The sequence below is a fragment of the Mytilus trossulus genome, chromosome 9 (genome assembly GCF_036588685.1).
Source record: "Mytilus trossulus isolate FHL-02 chromosome 9, PNRI_Mtr1.1.1.hap1, whole genome shotgun sequence".
In the NCBI taxonomy this organism is placed as follows: domain Eukaryota; kingdom Metazoa; phylum Mollusca; class Bivalvia; order Mytilida; family Mytilidae; genus Mytilus; species Mytilus trossulus.
Genome location: NC_086381.1, coordinates 68353502 through 68373815, shown reverse-complemented (window position 1 = coordinate 68373815; position 20314 = coordinate 68353502). Strand labels below are relative to the sequence as shown.

At 31.9% G+C, this 20314-nt stretch overlaps 1 protein-coding gene across 1 annotated transcript; it reads right to left on the bottom strand.

Annotated features, from left to right (window-relative positions):
- Positions 1-3668: 3668 nt before the first annotated feature.
- On the bottom strand, positions 3669-14403 carry LOC134684175 (uncharacterized). The gene is made up of 6 exons (XM_063543456.1): positions 14370-14403; positions 11901-12034; positions 6128-6134; positions 5884-5963; positions 4445-4645; positions 3669-3890 (listed from the first exon to the last, which is right to left on the bottom strand). Exons 1-6 carry the CDS (start codon positions 14385-14387, stop codon positions 3710-3712), a joined length of 621 nt encoding a protein of 206 aa, XP_063399526.1. The 5' UTR covers positions 14388-14403; the 3' UTR covers positions 3669-3709.
- Positions 14404-20314: the final 5911 nt, after the last annotated feature.

The window sequence follows — 20314 nt, the reverse complement described above, 5'->3', positions numbered from 1 at the left end:
CTTTGTGTATGAACCGCGGAAAAACGTCGTGTACATGTGTAAAAAAAACATTTACAATACAAATAAGTTTAAATAAGCCTGCGACAAGAATATTTCCACGCCACTGCATTCACAGTGTGGGAACGGAACTGTACGGTTTTCTAATAATTTGGTCATTCGGGAGACTGTCAAGCGGTGCTCCAACATTCGAAAAATAACAAGTTGCTTGATGGAAACTTTGACGAACTCGTATGTTCCTATATAACGTTTCTGCTTCAAGTATTGATAGCTAAAACATTCTTTATGTAAATATGAACCAATAAAATAATAAGAAAGATAAATGCATCGAAACGTTTTCCTTAGAATGGCGGAGCTCCGTGTAAAACGATCAAAATTGTCACACAACAGCGATCAAAAATGTAAAATAAACATCGAAAAATCAATGTTTGCTACCTGGATTTTCACTTGTACCTTTTCTGATATATAGTCTTACCTGTCTAAAAGTTTCAAAGCCATTGTCCCAGTAGAAATCTAAATATATTCATTTTCTCCATGTCGGATATTTTTATTGACTGTACAATCGCTCGCAAGTTGACTGTAATATCACTCGGAGCCTTCCTGTACAATCACTCGGAGCTTTTCTTTTCATCATTTGGCCAACTAGACTACTCCGAAAGGAGGGTAACCTACTTAACCTTCTTATGACTTCACGGTCCAGCTAGCAAGCAAGCTATAGTCAATGCATTTTGCTGTAATAGTTTCTAGTGGCATATGCCTAATTATAACTCTTAAGTAGATAATGCTAAACTCCTTCAGCCACATTCATGATCAGTTTATGTTTTCCATGATACTTTTGTCATCTAAATATTTATTAAAACTACTGCAATCCATTACAATATATGTCTGGTATGATTTTTCTCTCCTTTTTCTGTTACGATTTTTGGTATTGTTATCGACTTTTGTTTTAACCTAAATTATACGCTCAAAAGTGTTAATGATTTTTGAACGTTTTATTTGAATGGCTGCAGCCTGCATTAGCGGATCTGGTATGTGGGGAGAGGGAGTTTTTGGTGGTTGAAGCCTATTGTTTTTCGATTTTTATGGTGTTCCGTGGTTTTGATCCCCCTTTGTAGAAAGGCGGGATCCGCACCAGGTCTGATATCGTCATTGATAGTATGATGATCCGATTATTCATCTGATTTTTATAGTTTGGTCTTATTGGTGAATAATATATTAAGTAAAATTCAAAATATGCCAATTAACTTTCCAGAGAATCTTTTCAGTATATATAAATATTTATTTTGTACGAGGATTATTTTCATTTTTATTTAAGATTAGATGCTTAACATATTTTGTACTGTCCTTTTCTTTTTGTCTTGTATACTTATTCAGTGGTTGTTTGTTTATGTGTTACATATTTGTTTTTCGTTCATTTTTTGTACATAAATAAGCCGTTAGTTTTCCGAAGTCGTTTTCCATTGTTATTTCGGGACATTTTAAAGATGTCTATACGGTATGGGCTTTATTCATTGCTGACGACCGTACGGTGACCTATAGTTGGTAATTTCTGTGTCATTTTGGTCTCTTGTGGAAAGTTGTCTCTTTGGCAATCATATCACATCTTCTTTTTTATGTGTAGTGTACACGTTTTGTTTTTGTCTCTGATATAGTCACTTTAAAAGGGTTCCTTGATAGAATCTTAATTGTCAAAATGACTGGTTTTGTCCTTATTTTCACTTCAAATACCATAGATGAACAAATAGGACAGCAATAAACAACCAATGCAATGCATATGCAATGTATTTAATAAATTTGGCCAAGCAATTCTACAGGAAAGCTCCAAGTGATTTACAGGAAGGCTCCGAGTGATATTACAGTCAACTTGCGAGCAATTGTACAGTCAATAAAAATATCCGACATGGAGAAAATGAATATATTTGGATTTCTACTGGGACAATGGCTTTGAAACTTTTAGACAGGTAAGACTATATATCAGAAAAGGTGCATGTGAAAATCTAGGTAGCAAACAATGATTTTTCTATGTTAATTTGACATTTTTGATCGCTGTTGTGTGACAATTTTGATCGTTTTACACGGAGCTCCACCATTCTAAGGAAAACGTTTTGATGCATATATCTTTCTTATTATTTTATTGGTTCATATTTACATAAAGAATGTTTTAGCTATCAAAACTTGAAGCAGAAACGTTATATAGGAACATAAGAGTTCGTCAAAGTTTCCATCAAGTAACTTGTTATTTTTCGAATGTCGGAGCACCGCTTGACAGTCTCCCGAATGACCAAAATATTAGAAAACCGTACAGTTCCGTTCCCACACTGTGGCATTGGTAACTTATAGATTCACCTGTAAATATGTGTCATGATAATTTGTATTATATTCCTCCCTTACCATAAAAGAGGGTCTGTATGGGCGTCCTTCATTTCTGCTTTCTTTAACATATCTAGGTCTTCTTTATCTATTATTTATATTTGTTTGTCAATTATTCACTATTCTTTCTATTCTAGCACCCCTTTATTCTCTGTTTTTTTATCTTTTTAACTCTATTTTCTCTATTCTTTATGCTTTTTGTTCGACTTTTCTGTGCATTTTGACCATTCTTTATTCCCCTTTAAATGCATAACACAATTGACTGAATATGGAAGTTTGACTAACTTCATTTCCCATGGTTGGATACTTTAACGATGCGACCAATCTAAGAAATTTTCAAAGTGTCCTGAGCTGCTCGGTCTTTTTGTTACATTTTTATTTATATTTTATTCAACGCAGTATGGTCCAGTATAGTCCTTGACTTAGGACAAATTGATGCCAACTAAAACAATAAGCGAAAAATTATTCACCATAATTAGCGAATGCAACAAGGTAAACATTGTATTGTTTGTCAGGATCTTCAATCAGTATCAATATCTGTAATGGAAACCAATTGAATGGCAACATTTCTGTCTTTCCATATATGTACCAAACTATCATCTTTTTCCCAATGTCAGTCCAAAAAAAAACGTGTTGCTCTTCAATAGTCCATACAATATATTAACAAATTGCTCAATCAATTAAATCATATCTATATGCGCGTATATAGTAAATTATCTTACCTCCTTTACATTTCTGAGAATATGATCGCTTAAGAGCAACCGCGGGACCGTGTATATTCCATATTAGGTTTTTAAGGTTCCATATTAGGTTAGTAGTGGAGTTGTGTCCCTTTATACGGCGGTTAGAGAAAAATCTTAAAGGTTTCAACAGACGATTAAATGGATAATGAACGATTGAAATTAATTCCATACAACACACTTAAAGCACAAGTTGTTATTGTTTGCATTTTGTTTTTGAATAGACCAATGGAAGTTTCTTCACAATACTAGTTTAACAATTTTGAAGACTTGCTAATTTTTATAGTCCACTAGTCTAAATATCACATGTTAAGATAGTCGGTAAGACAAATTCGTTACATAGTGTGCTAGTGACCTTATACGTCTATTTGTTTGTTTGTTTGTTTGTTTGTCATTTTGAGCCACTGAGTTGTCAGATCATTTTTAACTTACTATAGTTTGAATGTGCTTTTCTTTACTTTCGTCCCTCTTTAATGAAGAAAGTAGAAACAGTTTTTTTGGTGACTGCTTAGTATGTGTAAAATTATATAAAAAAGTTAAAACAAGTCGTTTGTAAGTTTATATTTTTTTTAATACCATGATAATTCTTTTGCATTTATGTCTCAAACACATTGCCATGAATATTTCTTACATCCACAACAGCGCGGGAACCAAACTCTTTTGGTTTTTAAGACCCATTTTTTATTTTCCCAACAGGCTAGCAGTAGTTCTATATAATAGTAACTGTCAGGTTGACAGACATACCACGTGTACAAATTTGGTGCTTTTACTCCATTACACAACCTAAAATAAAAGAAAGAAAGAAAATACATTATTTATATTTGTCCGGTGTCTCAAGAACATCAGATGCTACTGTGCTTAAAATATATTAAATAGAAATTTATAGATGGAAAGTTTCAAGCCTTCCTTTAAAAATCATATAATCAATTCATATAGGTTTAGTTACAGAATAGATAATGGTCTTAAATTTGTATGGCATATTTGTCATTGGACGTTAAACTAATATTAATTAATCAGAATTGACAGTATTAAGTTTTCAAAATACTTTTATAAGAAAGAATACAAATCTGGGTGCGTGGTCGTCATTTAAATGTAGCAATAAAAAGACAAAACAAACAAAATATATCCCCGCTTCAACTGTTGATTTATCATTTATAGAAGTAACGAGATCAGAAATTAAAAGTTTTTGAAAAGAAGCGGATTTTTACGGAGCCTCTTAGTGCCAAAGTTGAAATTTCAAATATTTGCACTCGAGAATTTAAATCATGTGCGCACAACTTTTAAACGAAATACAAATTTCATATTTGTATAATGTTACCATAGTTACAGATGCTTACCTCTGGCTACACTTAACATGTGGACACACCCAATTCCTCCACTCACGGTACAGATAACATTTATCTACCCAATGTCCTTTAAACGTAGTAGAAGTAGGAGTAGAGTCGCATAATGAAGTAACAACCCATTCCCCCTTTTGTGGCTCTGTGTATGTATCTGGTTTGTAATCGTCATGTTTGACAGTGGAACGGAAATTGCTTCTACATAAAAAATAAAACAACACATAGGCGTGTTATAGTAATTATTACCTATATACTATATGCTCTTGTAAGTCATTTGTTTTGTTAAAAAAATCATTTATTCACGAAGATTTGAATTTTTAAACCAATGTTATCACAACCATTCTAAGAAACCATTATGGTTAGAAAGAAAGTTATCTGTTAATTTTCTAATAGTCCATCTTTACGGGTGTCATTCGGTTTAACGAGAGAAATGATAGTGAAAGAATATCTAACGGCGGCCAAGTATTGCGAGACGATCGTGAAAACCCTGGTAACGGATCTGGAAAGACATTTAATGTAAATTCTAGTTCAGAATCTGTGAAAAAATCGCTTAATTTTCAAAACGCTGAACAAATCCGAAAAAAAATATATGTCTGTCAAAATGGTTAACTTCCCTCAACATAACTGTGTAATTAGATAAAGAAAATATGAAAAAAAACACAAAAGGGGCAATGCATGTCTATGGAATTCACTCCCCCCTGCTATTTGTAACTATAATGATCATATTTTAATCTATCATGATATATTTGAAATTTAATCTTTGATTTATCTGATAGTAGAGTGAAATAAACGAATGCTCTTCCCTTAAAATCGTTAATTTGTTTTTGAAAACCTGGAATTTTCAACATGCAGAATTAGTATAAAAAATCATCATTCATACAGATATTGGCTCGCTCTTTGTTTGTTTTCGCTCAAGTTGGTTTATCTGTGTAGAAATTTGCCTGACTAAATTTCTCATTTTATACCCGTGAAGTGAATTCTAAAAAAATATGATCTTATTTGAAGTCATTGGCAGTTTTCCAGCGTTCTATCTGTATTCGTTGATTACATTTTAAGAGTAGCACCGTGAATCGAATGGTAAAAGCAAAAGTTGTAACAGATAATGTTCATCGCATAATTTATTACACGACAACTCATTATCAACAGAAGCCAAAATAGATATTAAAAAAAGACGAACGGAAAAGAGCCCAAAACAATTCAAGTATTCTAGTATAAATATTTGGTCTTCTCGCACGGAGCCTTATATAGCTTTCCACAAACACATGTTCTACAATGATAGGGGTTTCTCGGTGCCGAAGGCCGGACATATCTTATAGCTGTTATGTCAAACTATTATAGGTCAGTATTAAAACAGTTAAAATCTGAACATGTTTAGAAAATTCCAGAGAGTCCCCTACATTAACATATTTATACATGATGAAAAAATGCATACTTACCTATAACAGTACTTTTTGAGACGGTTCAACATTGCTGTTACATCGATACTTGATGATCTCCTGAGTCGTAACTGTTCTATCTGTTTTATACTTAAAAAAAAATTATAAAAATAGAAAGAAAAAAAAATGTCCGTATGTTATTAAATTCACAATACCTTTGTTTTTGGTTCATTGATAGAACGGCCTTTATCTGAAGCTTAGTGGAATAAACTATTTTTGGATTCTTATAAATTCTATATATAACTTTTGGACTAATTTAAATCTCGGTCTATTTCTGAAATTTATTCTTACATACTTTTGATTTTTTAACCCTGTATGCTAACATTGCCTACTAGTATGTAAATTTTAAAATTGTTTGTATGCACATTGAACGACAAATTTATGTGACGTATAAAATTTTCTGACGTCAGACACTCAAATCGATCAATGTGTTCGTCGATAGTAGATGTTTTGTGTTCTGTTAAATTGTTCCTTTTAAAATTGTTTTACGATGATGACTGATGTACCCATATTTTGACTATTTTATTTATTATGTCTATTTTATTTATTGTGTCTATTTATTTAACGCATTAAATTTAAAGGGAAACTTCGCAAAAAAATCAAAAATTGATATTATGTCCATTCTGTATAAAAATGCTCAAATTTATAAATATTAAAGTTTTATTCCGCTAGATAAGAGATCACCATCGATTTTAAATTTTGAGTATCAGTTCTCGGCCTTCCGCCATTTTGTTATCTTGTCCAAATAAAAATCACGATATGTCTATAAACCACAAAGAAACAAAACTACAGTAACCGATGTAGTCTTAATTACGTGTCGATATCTTGTCAATCGTACGGTTGTTTTATCTGACTAACTTACTTGCTACGGACAATGTTCTTATTTTTTTAATAACCATATAGTCTGTTATTTTTAAACTGTTAATATTGGAATCGGTTAAAAAGTCAAAGTTCAAATCATAAATAAGTGCTCCGTGAAAATTGTTTTCGAAAATCTAATTCGTTCATAATTCTTTAAAGTAATAAACTTTATTCAAATAAATTAGGATCTTCGCTCCACTGATCACCCGCATGGCTTAAGGTATTACTCCCAAAGGTATTGTGAGGGGTGTAAGGTGACACGTCAGGTATTCAAGCGATTTCCTGTCGGGCTTGCAAGTTCATGCATCGTTTCACTTCTGTAGGTATTGATCAGTGTACACGGCCGATAACTTATAACTGAACTATCAGTTGCATGTATAATATACATCTCTGTCTTGCGTGTCCGAAAGTGATATAATATACTAGTCATTACTTAACTCATACGCTTGTTTATAAATAAAATTTCTGGTGTAAAGAATATTATTTATAAAAAAAAAATGATACAAAAAAAAATAAAAAAAATTGAAGATATATACAAATATACGTATTTTTTCCAAGGGTTAATTTGGGAAAATCAGAGACATATAATTGTATTATATGTCTCTGGGAAAATGTAATATTTACTCGTTGTCAATAGTAAAGGACATAGTTGGATCGGTAAACGGACAGAAAGTCACAGGACAAAAAGTCACAGGACATAAAGTTACAAATTTGATAGGACGAAAAGTCACAGGACAAAAAGTCACAATTATTTTTTTGACAATTGTTTGAATATATAAGAGAAAGATCTTGAAATATTTTCTTTTTATTACATCTATTTATTTTTCAGTGTAGGACATTGTTCATAAGCTTTGTTAAATGAAAAGTTATCAAATTTTAATCATGCAAAGGGGACATTTCTTGGCACCATGAAGCCATTTAAGTACAAAGTCACTTTGACATTTTGTTTTCAGAACAATTATTTGTTCATCATTGATGTTTATTGAATAAATTTTAATTACAAAGTTGCTTTATATATAAGAGTTCAAGAAAAAAACAAAAACTTTGTTTTTAAAACTATTTTTTCTTGTTTAAAGAAAAATACTCTAAAAACTGAATTGTGACTTTTTGTCCTGTGACTTTTTGTCCGTGACTTTTTGTCTGTGACTTTTTGTCCTGTGACTTTCTGTCCTACATTCGTTGGATCATTCCAGAAATGTTGATTAAAAAAATGTGCGCACTTGTCGACGTATCATTTATACGCCCGGATAGAAAGTTACGGAACTACAGCGCAATTTAAAATATGTACATTTATACATTGAACATAAGAAAGAAACATACATTTTGTGCAAATTGGGGTAAAAGTTTTGTAAATAGACTAGTCCACGTATACTAACTATACAAATCCTTGCGTATACTAACAGTATGTAATCATCCAATTCGATAGACTATTGTATACCAAAAGAAGAAGAAGAAGAGGACCAATTTGATTTAAATACAGGTCGATCTATAACTTGCTTTGGTTCATCGAAGTTATGAACATAGTAAAATCACAGATTTATATATCAATTAGATTGTTCTCGAATAAAGAAAGAAATTCGTCATCACCACAATTGTTCCGACATATGCAACTGGACGTACACTAATAATCCCCGAGGGATGTGAATATTTTCTAGGAAAGCTATTGAGTATTAAAGTTTCAAATCATTTTCGGGATTTATTTTCTTTCTTGATATTCAATGACAGCAAATTTAAAGAATAAACTGCTTTTCAGATATTTGTCCGCTTTAGGGGTATTCTTGCCAGTTGAACAGACTTATAATTACATTCAAAAATAGGGAAAGATGACATTAAATTCGTTGTCTTTTGTTTTTAAACATCTTTGGTCAAATAGTCCCCGATTATGATTAAATTTGGTTGACGTTTTTCACATTTGATAAAGAATATCTATTCGTAATTTTTCGATTCCATTCCAAGAAGACCTTAAATTTGCTGTCAATTTTTAAAAACTTCTTAAGTAGAAAAATATTTTTTCTTTATTCGTTCATATTATATTCCGCTTCGGTAGAGTTATCTTCAGTGAGTTCCAGTTATTAATTTATACGTGGCTTTTAAAAAGTCTAAATCTAAGTGGTCTCATTCATTTATTTGCCTAATAAAGACAAATAAAAATACTTTGGTAAAGCTATTTATAATTTCTAAGTTCTCCTTTTTATTAGACATCAATCAAGGACAAAAGGTGTAAATCATTTCAATCGGACATATGATTTAAGTTTCCCGTCTTTAAACGAAAATTGTGTATTTCTTAGTAAATTAACTTATTTGAATTAAAATAAATAATAGCACCAAACATAATTAAATAATTCCACGGCGATCAATTTTTATTTGTCACCAACTTGAATATATATTTTAAATATGTATATTGAATGCTCCCTTGTCTTATAATTCACTGATCCGAATAGACAGTCACACCTGGCAAGATGTGCCCGAGAGGCGTGGTTAAATACCGAAGTGCAAATAACAATTTACCTTTCAACAAGCCATCTACGAGTATTGCCACAGAACCGTGAATACACACATCGTATCAACCAAGTCATAGCAGAGATAGTAAAAGGTCAATAAGAGTACACCAACATATTGTCTTTACAGATTATTGTACTTTACTTTGTTCAGCTTATCAGTCCGAAAATATATTAATAAAAAATAAATTTATAACTTTTTGTGTTGTCTACAAAAATAATTCGAATATATACGTTTAACATAGACAATTTATCTCATGAATATGTACAATTGAACGTCTGTGCGTTTTATCTTCTTATTATCGGATGGTTATTTAGATAAAGCGTAAGTCATCGGCGCGCTTACGATTACGTTAAAATATGATTAAAAACCAAGACTTTTAATGATTGTATTTTAAATCCCGGCATGCAAAAACCAGGAGAAAACGTCACGACCTACAGGAAGTAGTTAATATTTTTTCATTAAATATTGAATTTCTCCTTTATTACTGCACATATAGCAATAAAACTTTGTGAATATATATATTATGTCATAATGAACATATTTAAACCATAAGTGAAAAATCGTGAATTTTCCCTTTAATTAATGTAAATATAACGGAATATGATGAGACTGTCATTAAAGTGAGAGGGTTAGCGCTATAGAACCAGGTTTAATCCACCATTTTCTACATTTGAAAATGCCTGTACCAAGTTAGGAAAATGACAGTTCTTGTCCATTCGTTTTTGATGCGTTTTGTTATTTGATTTTGCCATGTGATTATGGACTTTCCGAATTGATTTTCCTCTATGTTCAGTATTTTTGTGATTTTACTTTTAACTCATCAAAACCTCGACGGAGTCTTGAAGTCTTTTGAAGTGTCATGGATCCTCTGTGTTATCTTTCAGAGGATCTTCAGTTTTAGATAACGATCCAGACTGACGAAAATGTCACACTGTAGAGTTAATAAACAGATTTTTTGATGGAAGAACAAGTGATGTTATAGTAAATTTGAAACTAGAACTATGAGTTAAAGACAATTGAAATTAATAAATATGAAGTTGTCTTGTAATAGACTATTACACTTGCAACCGGTTGATTTTTTTAACGTTTTCAGCGGGGTTTATTTTTTTTCAGTTTTACTGTGGGTTGGGTCACAAATGGAAGGATAAGTATTGTATTCACATTTAATGGAATTGAACCATTCTTCTGCTATCACTACCAGCCTTTCATTAAATGATTTGACAAATTAGTTTTGTGCATATCGGATAGCAGTTCATAATTGCTGTTGCAGGACTCCCTCTTCCTACGAAGTCTGCTAATGCATGGCCTATCGAACAAAGTGCCTGTTCTGTTCCTCGCTTAAGTGCTGTATTTTTGGCACACAGAACAGTAATATCCTTTGGTGACGATTATTCATTAAAAGTCCTGTTCATATTTATCACCCCCTCAAATGAGGGGGTAACCTCTCAATGTAATGACTATCCCTTTTATGAGGGGTGCATTTAAAAAGAAACAGATGAGGGGAAACCTTTTAATGAAATGACTATCTCTTTTATGAGGGGTACATTTAAAGAGAAACAAATTAGCACATATTTGTTTTTGGCCTTTTTATCATTATGGACACTCTTGTAGAAAAGTTGTACCAAATAAAACGATTTCCCCCCTTTTAAGGTAATAAATCTAAGTTTTTCTTTTCTTCAACAGTAATATGACCCCTTGCCTGATGGACAGTCCCTCATTTGAGGGATATCCCTCATTTTGTGATTGTTCCCAACCTGTTTATCTTCGCGATCACCTGTGTGCCGTTTCTGTTGTTTTGATACTTTATTTTCAATTTCAACAATTTCAATTCAACTATCCGTTTAAGTTGACTTATATGGCTTGGAATTTTCCTTATCACCATCGTCATCTGCCTTTCCATTCACCCGATTAATATAAGAAAACATTGAAATTTGACGATCCGCCATTTTTTTTTAATGAAAACAAACTGCGAGGCGCGATAAGTATTTAAACTTTTACGGTGCGGAACCGAAAAAAATCCGGAATTTTGAAAAAAAGCCGACCACCTCCTGAAATGGAAAGGTGGTCGGCTTTGAAAAGAAGGTGGTCGGCAAACCCGGCTTAAATGCCGAATGGAAAACACTGATAGTAAATACTGATATTTATATATTAACAAAAAAACTATTTTGATATAACCGTTAATATTTATAAAAAAAACAACAATTACACAGATGGTGAATGACAGTGGTTAAAGATAAAGAAAGAAATGGTTCCCTTACGTAATGTGTAATGAACGCAGTAAATATACAAATATAGATCATTCAAACAAGAATATTTATTTTTAGTTGAATTTGCCTGGTAAATATAAAAGTGTAAAATTTCAGTGTGGTGTTGCGCCTTTAGAATAGAACTGCATAGTCGTTTTGAAGGCTTTGTGTTGTAACATAGATGGCCTTTTCATATACAATGCAATACAATAATATAAAGGAAGATGAGAAACATGTTCTGCTAAACTGTCCAGTATATACAGATTTGCGTGCTATTCAGCAATTCTTGTAATGATGTATATATATACTTTTGTTAATCTCTTAGGATATATTTTTTTTTTAAATTTGACATTTTGAGTTTGTGTTAGTATCATATATATCATGTCTAAGTTGTAGTAATTTCATAACTTCTGATACCTTGTCCCCCGTACAGCTGCTCTGCTGTAGTCAAGTCCTTGCGACTGATAGTCTGGTTGTGACAAGCATTGGTCATTTTGGCCACAAGTTACATAAACCACTCCAAAGAAGAGCCCACATAATACCTGCAGATAAACATAAAGACATTCTATAAGTATGTAAAGAAATAACGAAGAATGTCATTATTGTTGCGTGCACTGCAACTATATCATGCAGCAGACATGCATTATACTTTCATTTATAATCGACTTATTTATCTTGAGCAAGTTTGACTTTCTGAATTTAAATTATCTGTGTAATGACGTAGTTGGGTGGTGTTTCTTTTGTTCAATGATTAGTCATCTGTGAAGTGGGCTGTATTTTTGTTTGTTTTAAATATTTTTCTTTGGCCATGTCGTTTTATGTCTGTTTATGCCTTATAAATAGTTATTGGTCCCAGTGTATCTCCTCCCATCAAGTGCATAAATATATTACAATGTTGACTACTTCCGTCAGTCAGTTCAACTCTTGCCGATAAAAAGTGTTGCACTTGTGAAATTAAGACTTTTTAAAATGGATACGTATTGGGACCTTTTTAAGAATTACTTGCTGATTTATAAGTTATGCACAAATGAATATTTCCAAACTTTTGAAAGTAATACAGTACTAGTGCTGATTTTCCGTTACGGGTTTCATTTCCGAACGAATGAACAGAGTTGTATGAAGTATGTTTTACACAAAAGTGCATGTTATATACTGAAAGATGATCAAGTTGTCTAAATAGATCATCTACATTTTATCAATAGCCTGTCTAGACTCGAACCCCGCACGAACGAAATGCAGAAAGTTAAGTTGAAGTCAGGTAATTGTATACACGAAATAATTAGGAATAAAACGTTTATATGTCTTAAAAAAAGAGATGAAGTCAGATTGAATATTCATTAAATATTTTCAACTTGGCGCTAAAATAAATGCATCACATATTATGTCACTTTGATATCTTTGTTATTTGTTTAGTTTATGCAGATATTTCAGAAGCTTTCGAAGAACTATACGTGTTCTAAAGAGCACGCACCGTCTAAACAGCAACTCGGATGTCAGAAACATCTCAAACACTTTTTGGAATTAATATTAAATTCCTGTATGACAATTCAGACTACAAGTTAAGACTATTAAAGACAATTACTCCTGTACTGATGTCTTGCGGATATTTTTTTCTATATGAAGTGGTTATCTATCTAGTAGAGTATTCAAGATAATAGTCGCATACGCTAAAACTGGATAAACATTGACATTAAAGAGTAAAAACACAAAAAAGGTGTCGACCGACGATTTGTGCCATGTTGAATTATCTATAAACCTTGTGTCCAGCTGATTAGTTTCCGATTAAAAATTTCTATTCTATATTTTAGATTTTAAGATATTAGGCCTAAAACGCATAAAATGGTAAATATCGTCTTTCCAGGTCAATACTATAATTAGAAATTTTCTGACGATTCTTGCCTTTCTAACTTTATATTTTGCAGATCTTGACTTGCTTATCGATTTTGGTATTGATCAAATTTTAGAAATAGGCAAACTAGAAAAGAATACAACATCTGCATTCTAAGGCTACCAATCTCTTAGGAATGACGGCCAATTCTATATGTTTTCATATTCTGTCTTTAAAAATAATGTATTTTAAGAAAAAACTTTGTTCTAGCAACTTAACAGGTAAACAACAAAATCGAATAAGTGTGATTTATATGGAAATGTGTTAATCAAAGACAGAGCCCAGTTTCACGAAGCTGTCTTAGGACTAAGACATGTCTGAGGATGGTCTTTTAACATATCTTTGTTTTAAGTGGTTTCACAACATGGTCCTAACTTAGGAAATCTCTTAAAGTTGGTCATAAAGTTAGGAAAGTTTATTTCTGTTGAATTAATAGGAGAAATAGAGGTTATAACAAAATAAAACTAAAACTCAATTACAGAAATAGCTCAAATTTTACAATCGTTTATTTTAAGTACAACTTATTTGAAAATAATAATAAATACCGACGAGTTAGAAAAAAATATTTCAATTTTAATGCCAAAAATGTCATTTGTACACCAAAGGGAGATACTTTGGAGCTTTTTCAATGATATATACATTTTAAAAGTCATCCGGGCCAAAACGAATAGATTTTTTTGAATGATTTTTTTTCCATAGGATAAAGTAACAACTAATAAAATAATTAATAAAATGCGTAATGAAAAAAAAAATGTTTAATTTTTTTTCTAAATTTTTTATATCTTCGAACCTCCTATTGCACAGGAAACACATCTCTTCAGCATTTAAAAGCCATCATGAAAAAAAAAAGATTTATGACAGACTTTATTTTTTTTTATCTAACTCATTGATATAAGCTTAAACAATTTGTGAAAATTGTATTTAAATTTTTCACGTGTTATTTTAGTTTAATGCTTTTAAACATGCATGCTATATATATAGTGACATACCTGATATACAAGCAACATTTTGATAACAACTGAATTCGATTGCAATAGCCGAATAATATATATATTTTTATACCTACTTAATATTACTTATATTTACAAATTCATATAGTTTTCATTAACTTCTTGCAGATGTTGCATTGCAGTCAATTACATGCAGAAAATCTCCTTAAATATTAGTTATATCATACTAAGCTTCTTCAGCGCGGTTATTAAGCGAAAGTGTTGTAGCTTTGAAAACTAATGCATACATGCTATCATCTAATACTAGTAGATGGTGAATACTAATTTTATCGAGTACCAAATTGAATTCTATACATATTGTAAGCCTATACATATTGTAATCCGTTTTATAACTATATCCTCTTCCTCATATTTGTAGATCACTAACATCAAGAAATTGACCAAAAACCAAATCGCAGAAATGAAATCCAACAGCATTTATCATGTGAATTGTATTTTAAAGGTAAGGGCTTATTTTGACGTAAAATTCAAAGTACATCTGTTGACAAATTTTTGACTTTTATAACACTTGAGTGTCTTCTTCAAGTCGATTCAATTAGTAAATGTTAAAGATTTGAAGTGATTTGGTTAGGAAGGACACCTAAATGCAAGCTTAAAAAATACTGAAATATGCCACAAAATGTCACTTTCCAGATGTGTTTTGTCTAAAATGGAAGTGGCCGCATTTGTGTTCAGTTTCAATCTTTATATATGGTATGTGACAAATATCTTCAAGTTTTCAGACTGAAACAAATGCGGCCACTTTCAATTTAGTCAAAAACTATCTATAAAAATTAGGGATAATACTAATATTTCGAAGATTCTATTAGTTTTCCACGAAGTAATGATGCTAGTACCTGATGAATGTGCAGTTTAAAGTAAAAAACAACCCTGTTCATGTAACAAAAGTATTCTTCTTTTGAATGAATAGCTAAAATTTTACATTTTTAACAAATTTTTGAAAATGCTTTATTTTAGAAGTTAAAAAGGGGTTTTATCGGGTCTACTCCGTTGGTGCTGTTTTTAAGGACTGGACTGTTATACATAAAATCATCATAGATACCAGGATGTAAATTTAGTATTTGTGCTAGACGCGCGTTTCATATATGGTCATACAGTACCCTGAATCAAACTTGACTACTTTAAAGAGCACTGCATGGAATATATAACCTATCTGAAACTACATGCAGGAAATAGATAAGAGGTAACTTTGATGTGGTGACACAACAAAGAAAAAAAATATGTCAACATCTGCATGATCCGGTCTCACAACAACAGACATGCATGTGGTTATAAGATAGGTCAGGATCTAAATTTTCTAGGACCTTAAAATTTACTTTAACAGCGATAATTACAATGAAATTCATTCGATAATCTTTTTTGAATAAAGCATTATATACAAAGCAGCTTGCGTCAACCAAAATACTAATTACATGAAACCATATATACAACAAATGTTTAACAACGAATTAATGAATACTTCCTTGTTCTTAGTTCTATTGACCACTCATAAAGGAACCTAGACATTATATATGTGGAAAAACATGTTGGATTCAATATATATAGTAGCTTTTTTTGTAAGTGAACATCAAAAAGTCAATATTTTGAGAAACAACTTCATGGAAATAATTGTTTCTTATATATTTATATCTTTTGCAATAGAAGAAGAAAAATTAATTTTCATCATTTATATAATCTTAAGATCAATACTAAGATGATCAAATAGTTGGGAAACTTTCTTCTATAAATTTCGAATTGTGATTATATATTCAACGATGTGTAATATTTTATGACAAAAAATTTAACAAAAGACGCATACCGACGAGGTTTGAAAAATTCAAAATGGGAATAAATAAACTCATTATAGATCATGTGATGATTTAATATTGTATTTACGCCAGATGCGCGTTTCGTCTACAAAATAATCATCGATGACGCTCGAATCCAAAAAGACAAAAAAGGACCAATAAAGTACGAAGTTATAGAGCTTTAAGGACCAAAATTCCTATAACAAATTGTCAAATACAGCTACGGTAATCTATTTCTGAGGTAGAAAAGCCTTAGTATTTCAAAAATTCAAAAGATTTCGTGCAAATTTTGAAATCTTGCGGAAACCAGAATTTGCATTAAGAAAGTAAATTAAACATATCAAATGACCTTGAGAATCAGATCATTAACTTAAACAACCAAAAAAATCAAACCAGCGAGGTTAAAACTCAATTATATTCGTACGGTTTTAAATAAAGATGTATCTCCAAAATGTCAAATTAAGTGGGAGGAAATATTTGGAACAAATATACCTTGGGAAAATATGTGGTCTAGATTAAAATATTTGAAAATTGAAAATAAAGTAAAAGAATTCCAATGGAAATCCATGCACAATATTTTATATACTAAAGAAAGATTAAAAAAAATGAAGATATCAAATGGAAAATGCCACATTTATCAAAATGACAATAATATAGAAACTCTGTAACATTTATTTTTCAGTTGTAGCACATCCCAGTTAATTTTAAAAAATCTCCAAGAAATACTTATCAAATCAAACATGGAATAAATAATCCTTTTGGTGAAAAGGAGGTTCCAGTCTATGGAAGGTGCGATACGATAAAAACTTTTCTTATATCAATGAGCGATATTGTCTTATATCAACGAGTTGCATTGTGGGAAATCTCAGACGAATGTTTACATTTTTATGAAGGAACGAAGATTTCTCGGTATAAAGTAATGATTCTTTTCTTAAACCAGGCTGACATTTAACAAGACATACGTCTGCTGTATAATTTCCATGAATTATTTTAAGTTATACCAAGCAAGATGTATTTAAACGAGAAAATTGAATTGTTGAATAAATGAGACATAAATGCACGATTTATCATTTGTAGATGTACAAATTTAATTAATGTCATGTAGCAAATTATGTGGAATGCAATCGAGATGAATTAGATTGTTGGATAAGCCAAAATCGCCTAAAAGTCAAAGATACTGCTATATTTTAAAATATCAATGCGATGTTTGTCTTATATCATAGCGATATTTTTTTAATATCAAAAATTTATGAATGCGATACTTTTTAAATATAACTGCTGTAGTTTTCTAATATAGAATTAATACGATGATACGTCACAATGCATGTCAAAAGAACCGCAAACATAATTCACAAGCTTATTTCATGACCGGCTTAATGTTTAACGCTTACACGATCTTATCATTTTTAAAATGTTGCTTGACCCTATTGATATTTGAAAGTGTTAACAACCTGTTCAGTCTATTGTTTTGCAATCACATGCTTTAACCGACAAATTCTATTTGACGTGATGATGCAATGGCGGAATTTGAATGCGGTTGTAAATAGTCTACTGACCTATTCGATTCTAATAAAGGTCCAGTGGTGGATCCGGAGGGGGGCGGGGGGTTGAAACCCCCTTTTTGGCCGATCAATGCATTTGAATGGGGATATATGGTTGAACCCCCTTTATCCTGGGTTTGAAACCCACCTTTTAGAAACGGCTGAATCCGCCCTTGAGGTCACACTCCTATAGCCTATCCACATTGGTAATATCGAAATAAAAAAAAAATCATTACTTAAAAGAAAAAAAAACATTCATTCAAACAATCCAATTCAATACAGCAATGCATATTCAAATGGTAAAATAAATATTCCAAACAAATTAAAATGTACAAATGCTGTTGTCCTTTGAAGAAACCAACTGAGTAGCCTCAGACTATAAATTGAACAACTTCAGATCGAACGAAAATCAAAAATCTTGTGAAACAGAAACTGTCTATCAACATGGACGCTTATTTACAAATTTAGCTATATATTTTGGACCTTGGATTATAGCTCTCCCTCTTTTATATAAGCTTTGGATTTCAAATATTTTGGCAACGAGCATCACTTCAAAGACACTGTATTGTCGAAATGCGTATCTAGTGCATGAAAATTGGGACCGTTAATGTTATTACTTCCACTGGGTCGATGCCTCTGTTGGTGGAATACCTGTCCACACAATCAAGCCAATGCATCAGGTTTTGCAATCACAAAGTGATAAAATTATAAAAAAAATATTGGGTATTTATGTGACATTTTTAACGGTAAAGCCTGAAAAAGTTAACGTAGGCTGAGAAATACACGGGAACTTGATTCGGCAAAAATAAAACGAAAAAAGCAGGTCCCGTGACAGTCTGATTAAAGCCATCCCCAAGTTGCCACTTGCGCCTATAAACGCAAGTTGATAGTCGGGACTGGCTATAGTCAGACTGGTTACAATTAAACGACTGACTAATTATTATTCAAGCGGAAAAAAGAGACTGAAATAGCTAGATCTTGAAATCCTTTAGATTTTATTTTCGTGTTACTTACGCTTGCATCGGGATTTGGTGGTAGTGTGTGTTTTTTTGTGTGATTTGAGGTGGAAATAATGTACATGTACAAGTTCGGTGACAACACGACTGAAAGAGAATTAACAAAATTGCCTTTTTAGGCCCTGAGGGACATATTGCTCACATACTTAGGCAGCAACCATTTGATTTTCTGAGGGGGAGGGGGGCTATGGATTTTTTTTCTGGACAAACCTTTTTTTTTGGCGACAAGTCGAAAACAAGTTTTTTCTTTCAATGTTAGCATTACATATAGTTGCAGCTGAGGGTGAAACAAACAATTTTTTTTTCTCAGGGTCAAAAACAAATTATTTTTTTCTCCAAAAACTGGAAAAAAACTTTTTTTCCAAGAAAATCCATAGCCTAAAAACTCAAATGGTTGCTGCCTTATCGTCGGGAAAAGCCCGAGGAGTTTCACAGTATTAAAAGGAGGTTTTAGAACAAGCATGCAACTTCCATGTAGATCTATATACATGTAAAAAATAACTGTATGCATTTCTTTCTGTGGATAAATAAATTATATAAAAAAAAATCATATACATGTATGTATATTGTAATACTAGTATAAAAAGTATTAGCATGGGCTTTAGAAACACGATGGAAAGCGAGACTCGCCGAGCTTTCCACTTGTTTCGAAGCGAGTGCAAAAACCTTTTATAATTCTGACAATGTATATTGCACATAATTTTATATTTTGTTTATATCTTCAATTTACACCCCAAGGCCTAGGGTGAATAGGGATAAAAATATGATCACTTGGTCTTCTTCCGACCGGCAGTAAAATGCTCCAAAGTGAGGCGTACATTTGGCTGTGCGGGATGTATTATTTATTAATAACTGCGTCTTGAACATGCATAAAATATTTGCCACTGGACGTAAAGTTACCAGCAATCAATCCTACAATTCAAAATCGCCACTTGAAACTAATAGAGCACGCAACATCATATTGTTTCACCCGTGTAAATTCGACCGTCAATCCCACACTTGTTAGTCTTTTTGTTTCAGGTTTAAATTGTGTACCTGTTTTAGAAAGGTGCGCATATCGTCTGGATTTTCTTGTTTTTGTTTTGTTTATGACAGGTTGCTTAATAAGCCATTTTGATAAATTATAAAGGCCCGCAGCGTACAGAATCCGGGTAACATCTCCTACATGTGGAATTTCAAGCTTGAGCTTTTATGTTTCGCAGTTTGTTTTACTTATAAAGAATGCATATATGATCTCTACATTGGCTAGAGGTAATGGGGAGGATTGGCTCACAGCAGGCACCACGCTATATAGGAACAAAAAAATACTAGTGTTAAACCATTCAAACAGGAAAACCAACGGTCTAATTTGTATAAAAAAAGGAGATTCAAAAGTACAGGTCAGATTTTGTCGAATCAATCTGAACGAGAACAGTATGATTCATCTTTGTCACAAGTTAGTTTCATTTTTATCAATAAAGAAAGTCTTACATGCATTGCGAGCATATCAGATATATATTATTTCGGTGCGTTCATTATAAAATTGCCAAAAAATTAATGTTATATAGTATGTGAACAATAATTTGATACTTAGCTATTTG

Excerpts from the sequence above, each read along its gene's own strand:
- LOC134684175 (XM_063543456.1), bottom strand. Across the intron at positions 4,646-5,883 it reads CTCAAAAAGTACTGTTATAG|AAGCAATTTCCGTTCCACTG; the intron begins GTAAGTATGCAT and ends TTTTTTATGTAG. Across the intron at positions 3,891-4,444 it reads CATGTTAAGTGTAGCCAGAG|GTTGTGTAATGGAGTAAAAG; the intron begins GTAAGCATCTGT and ends CTTTTATTTTAG.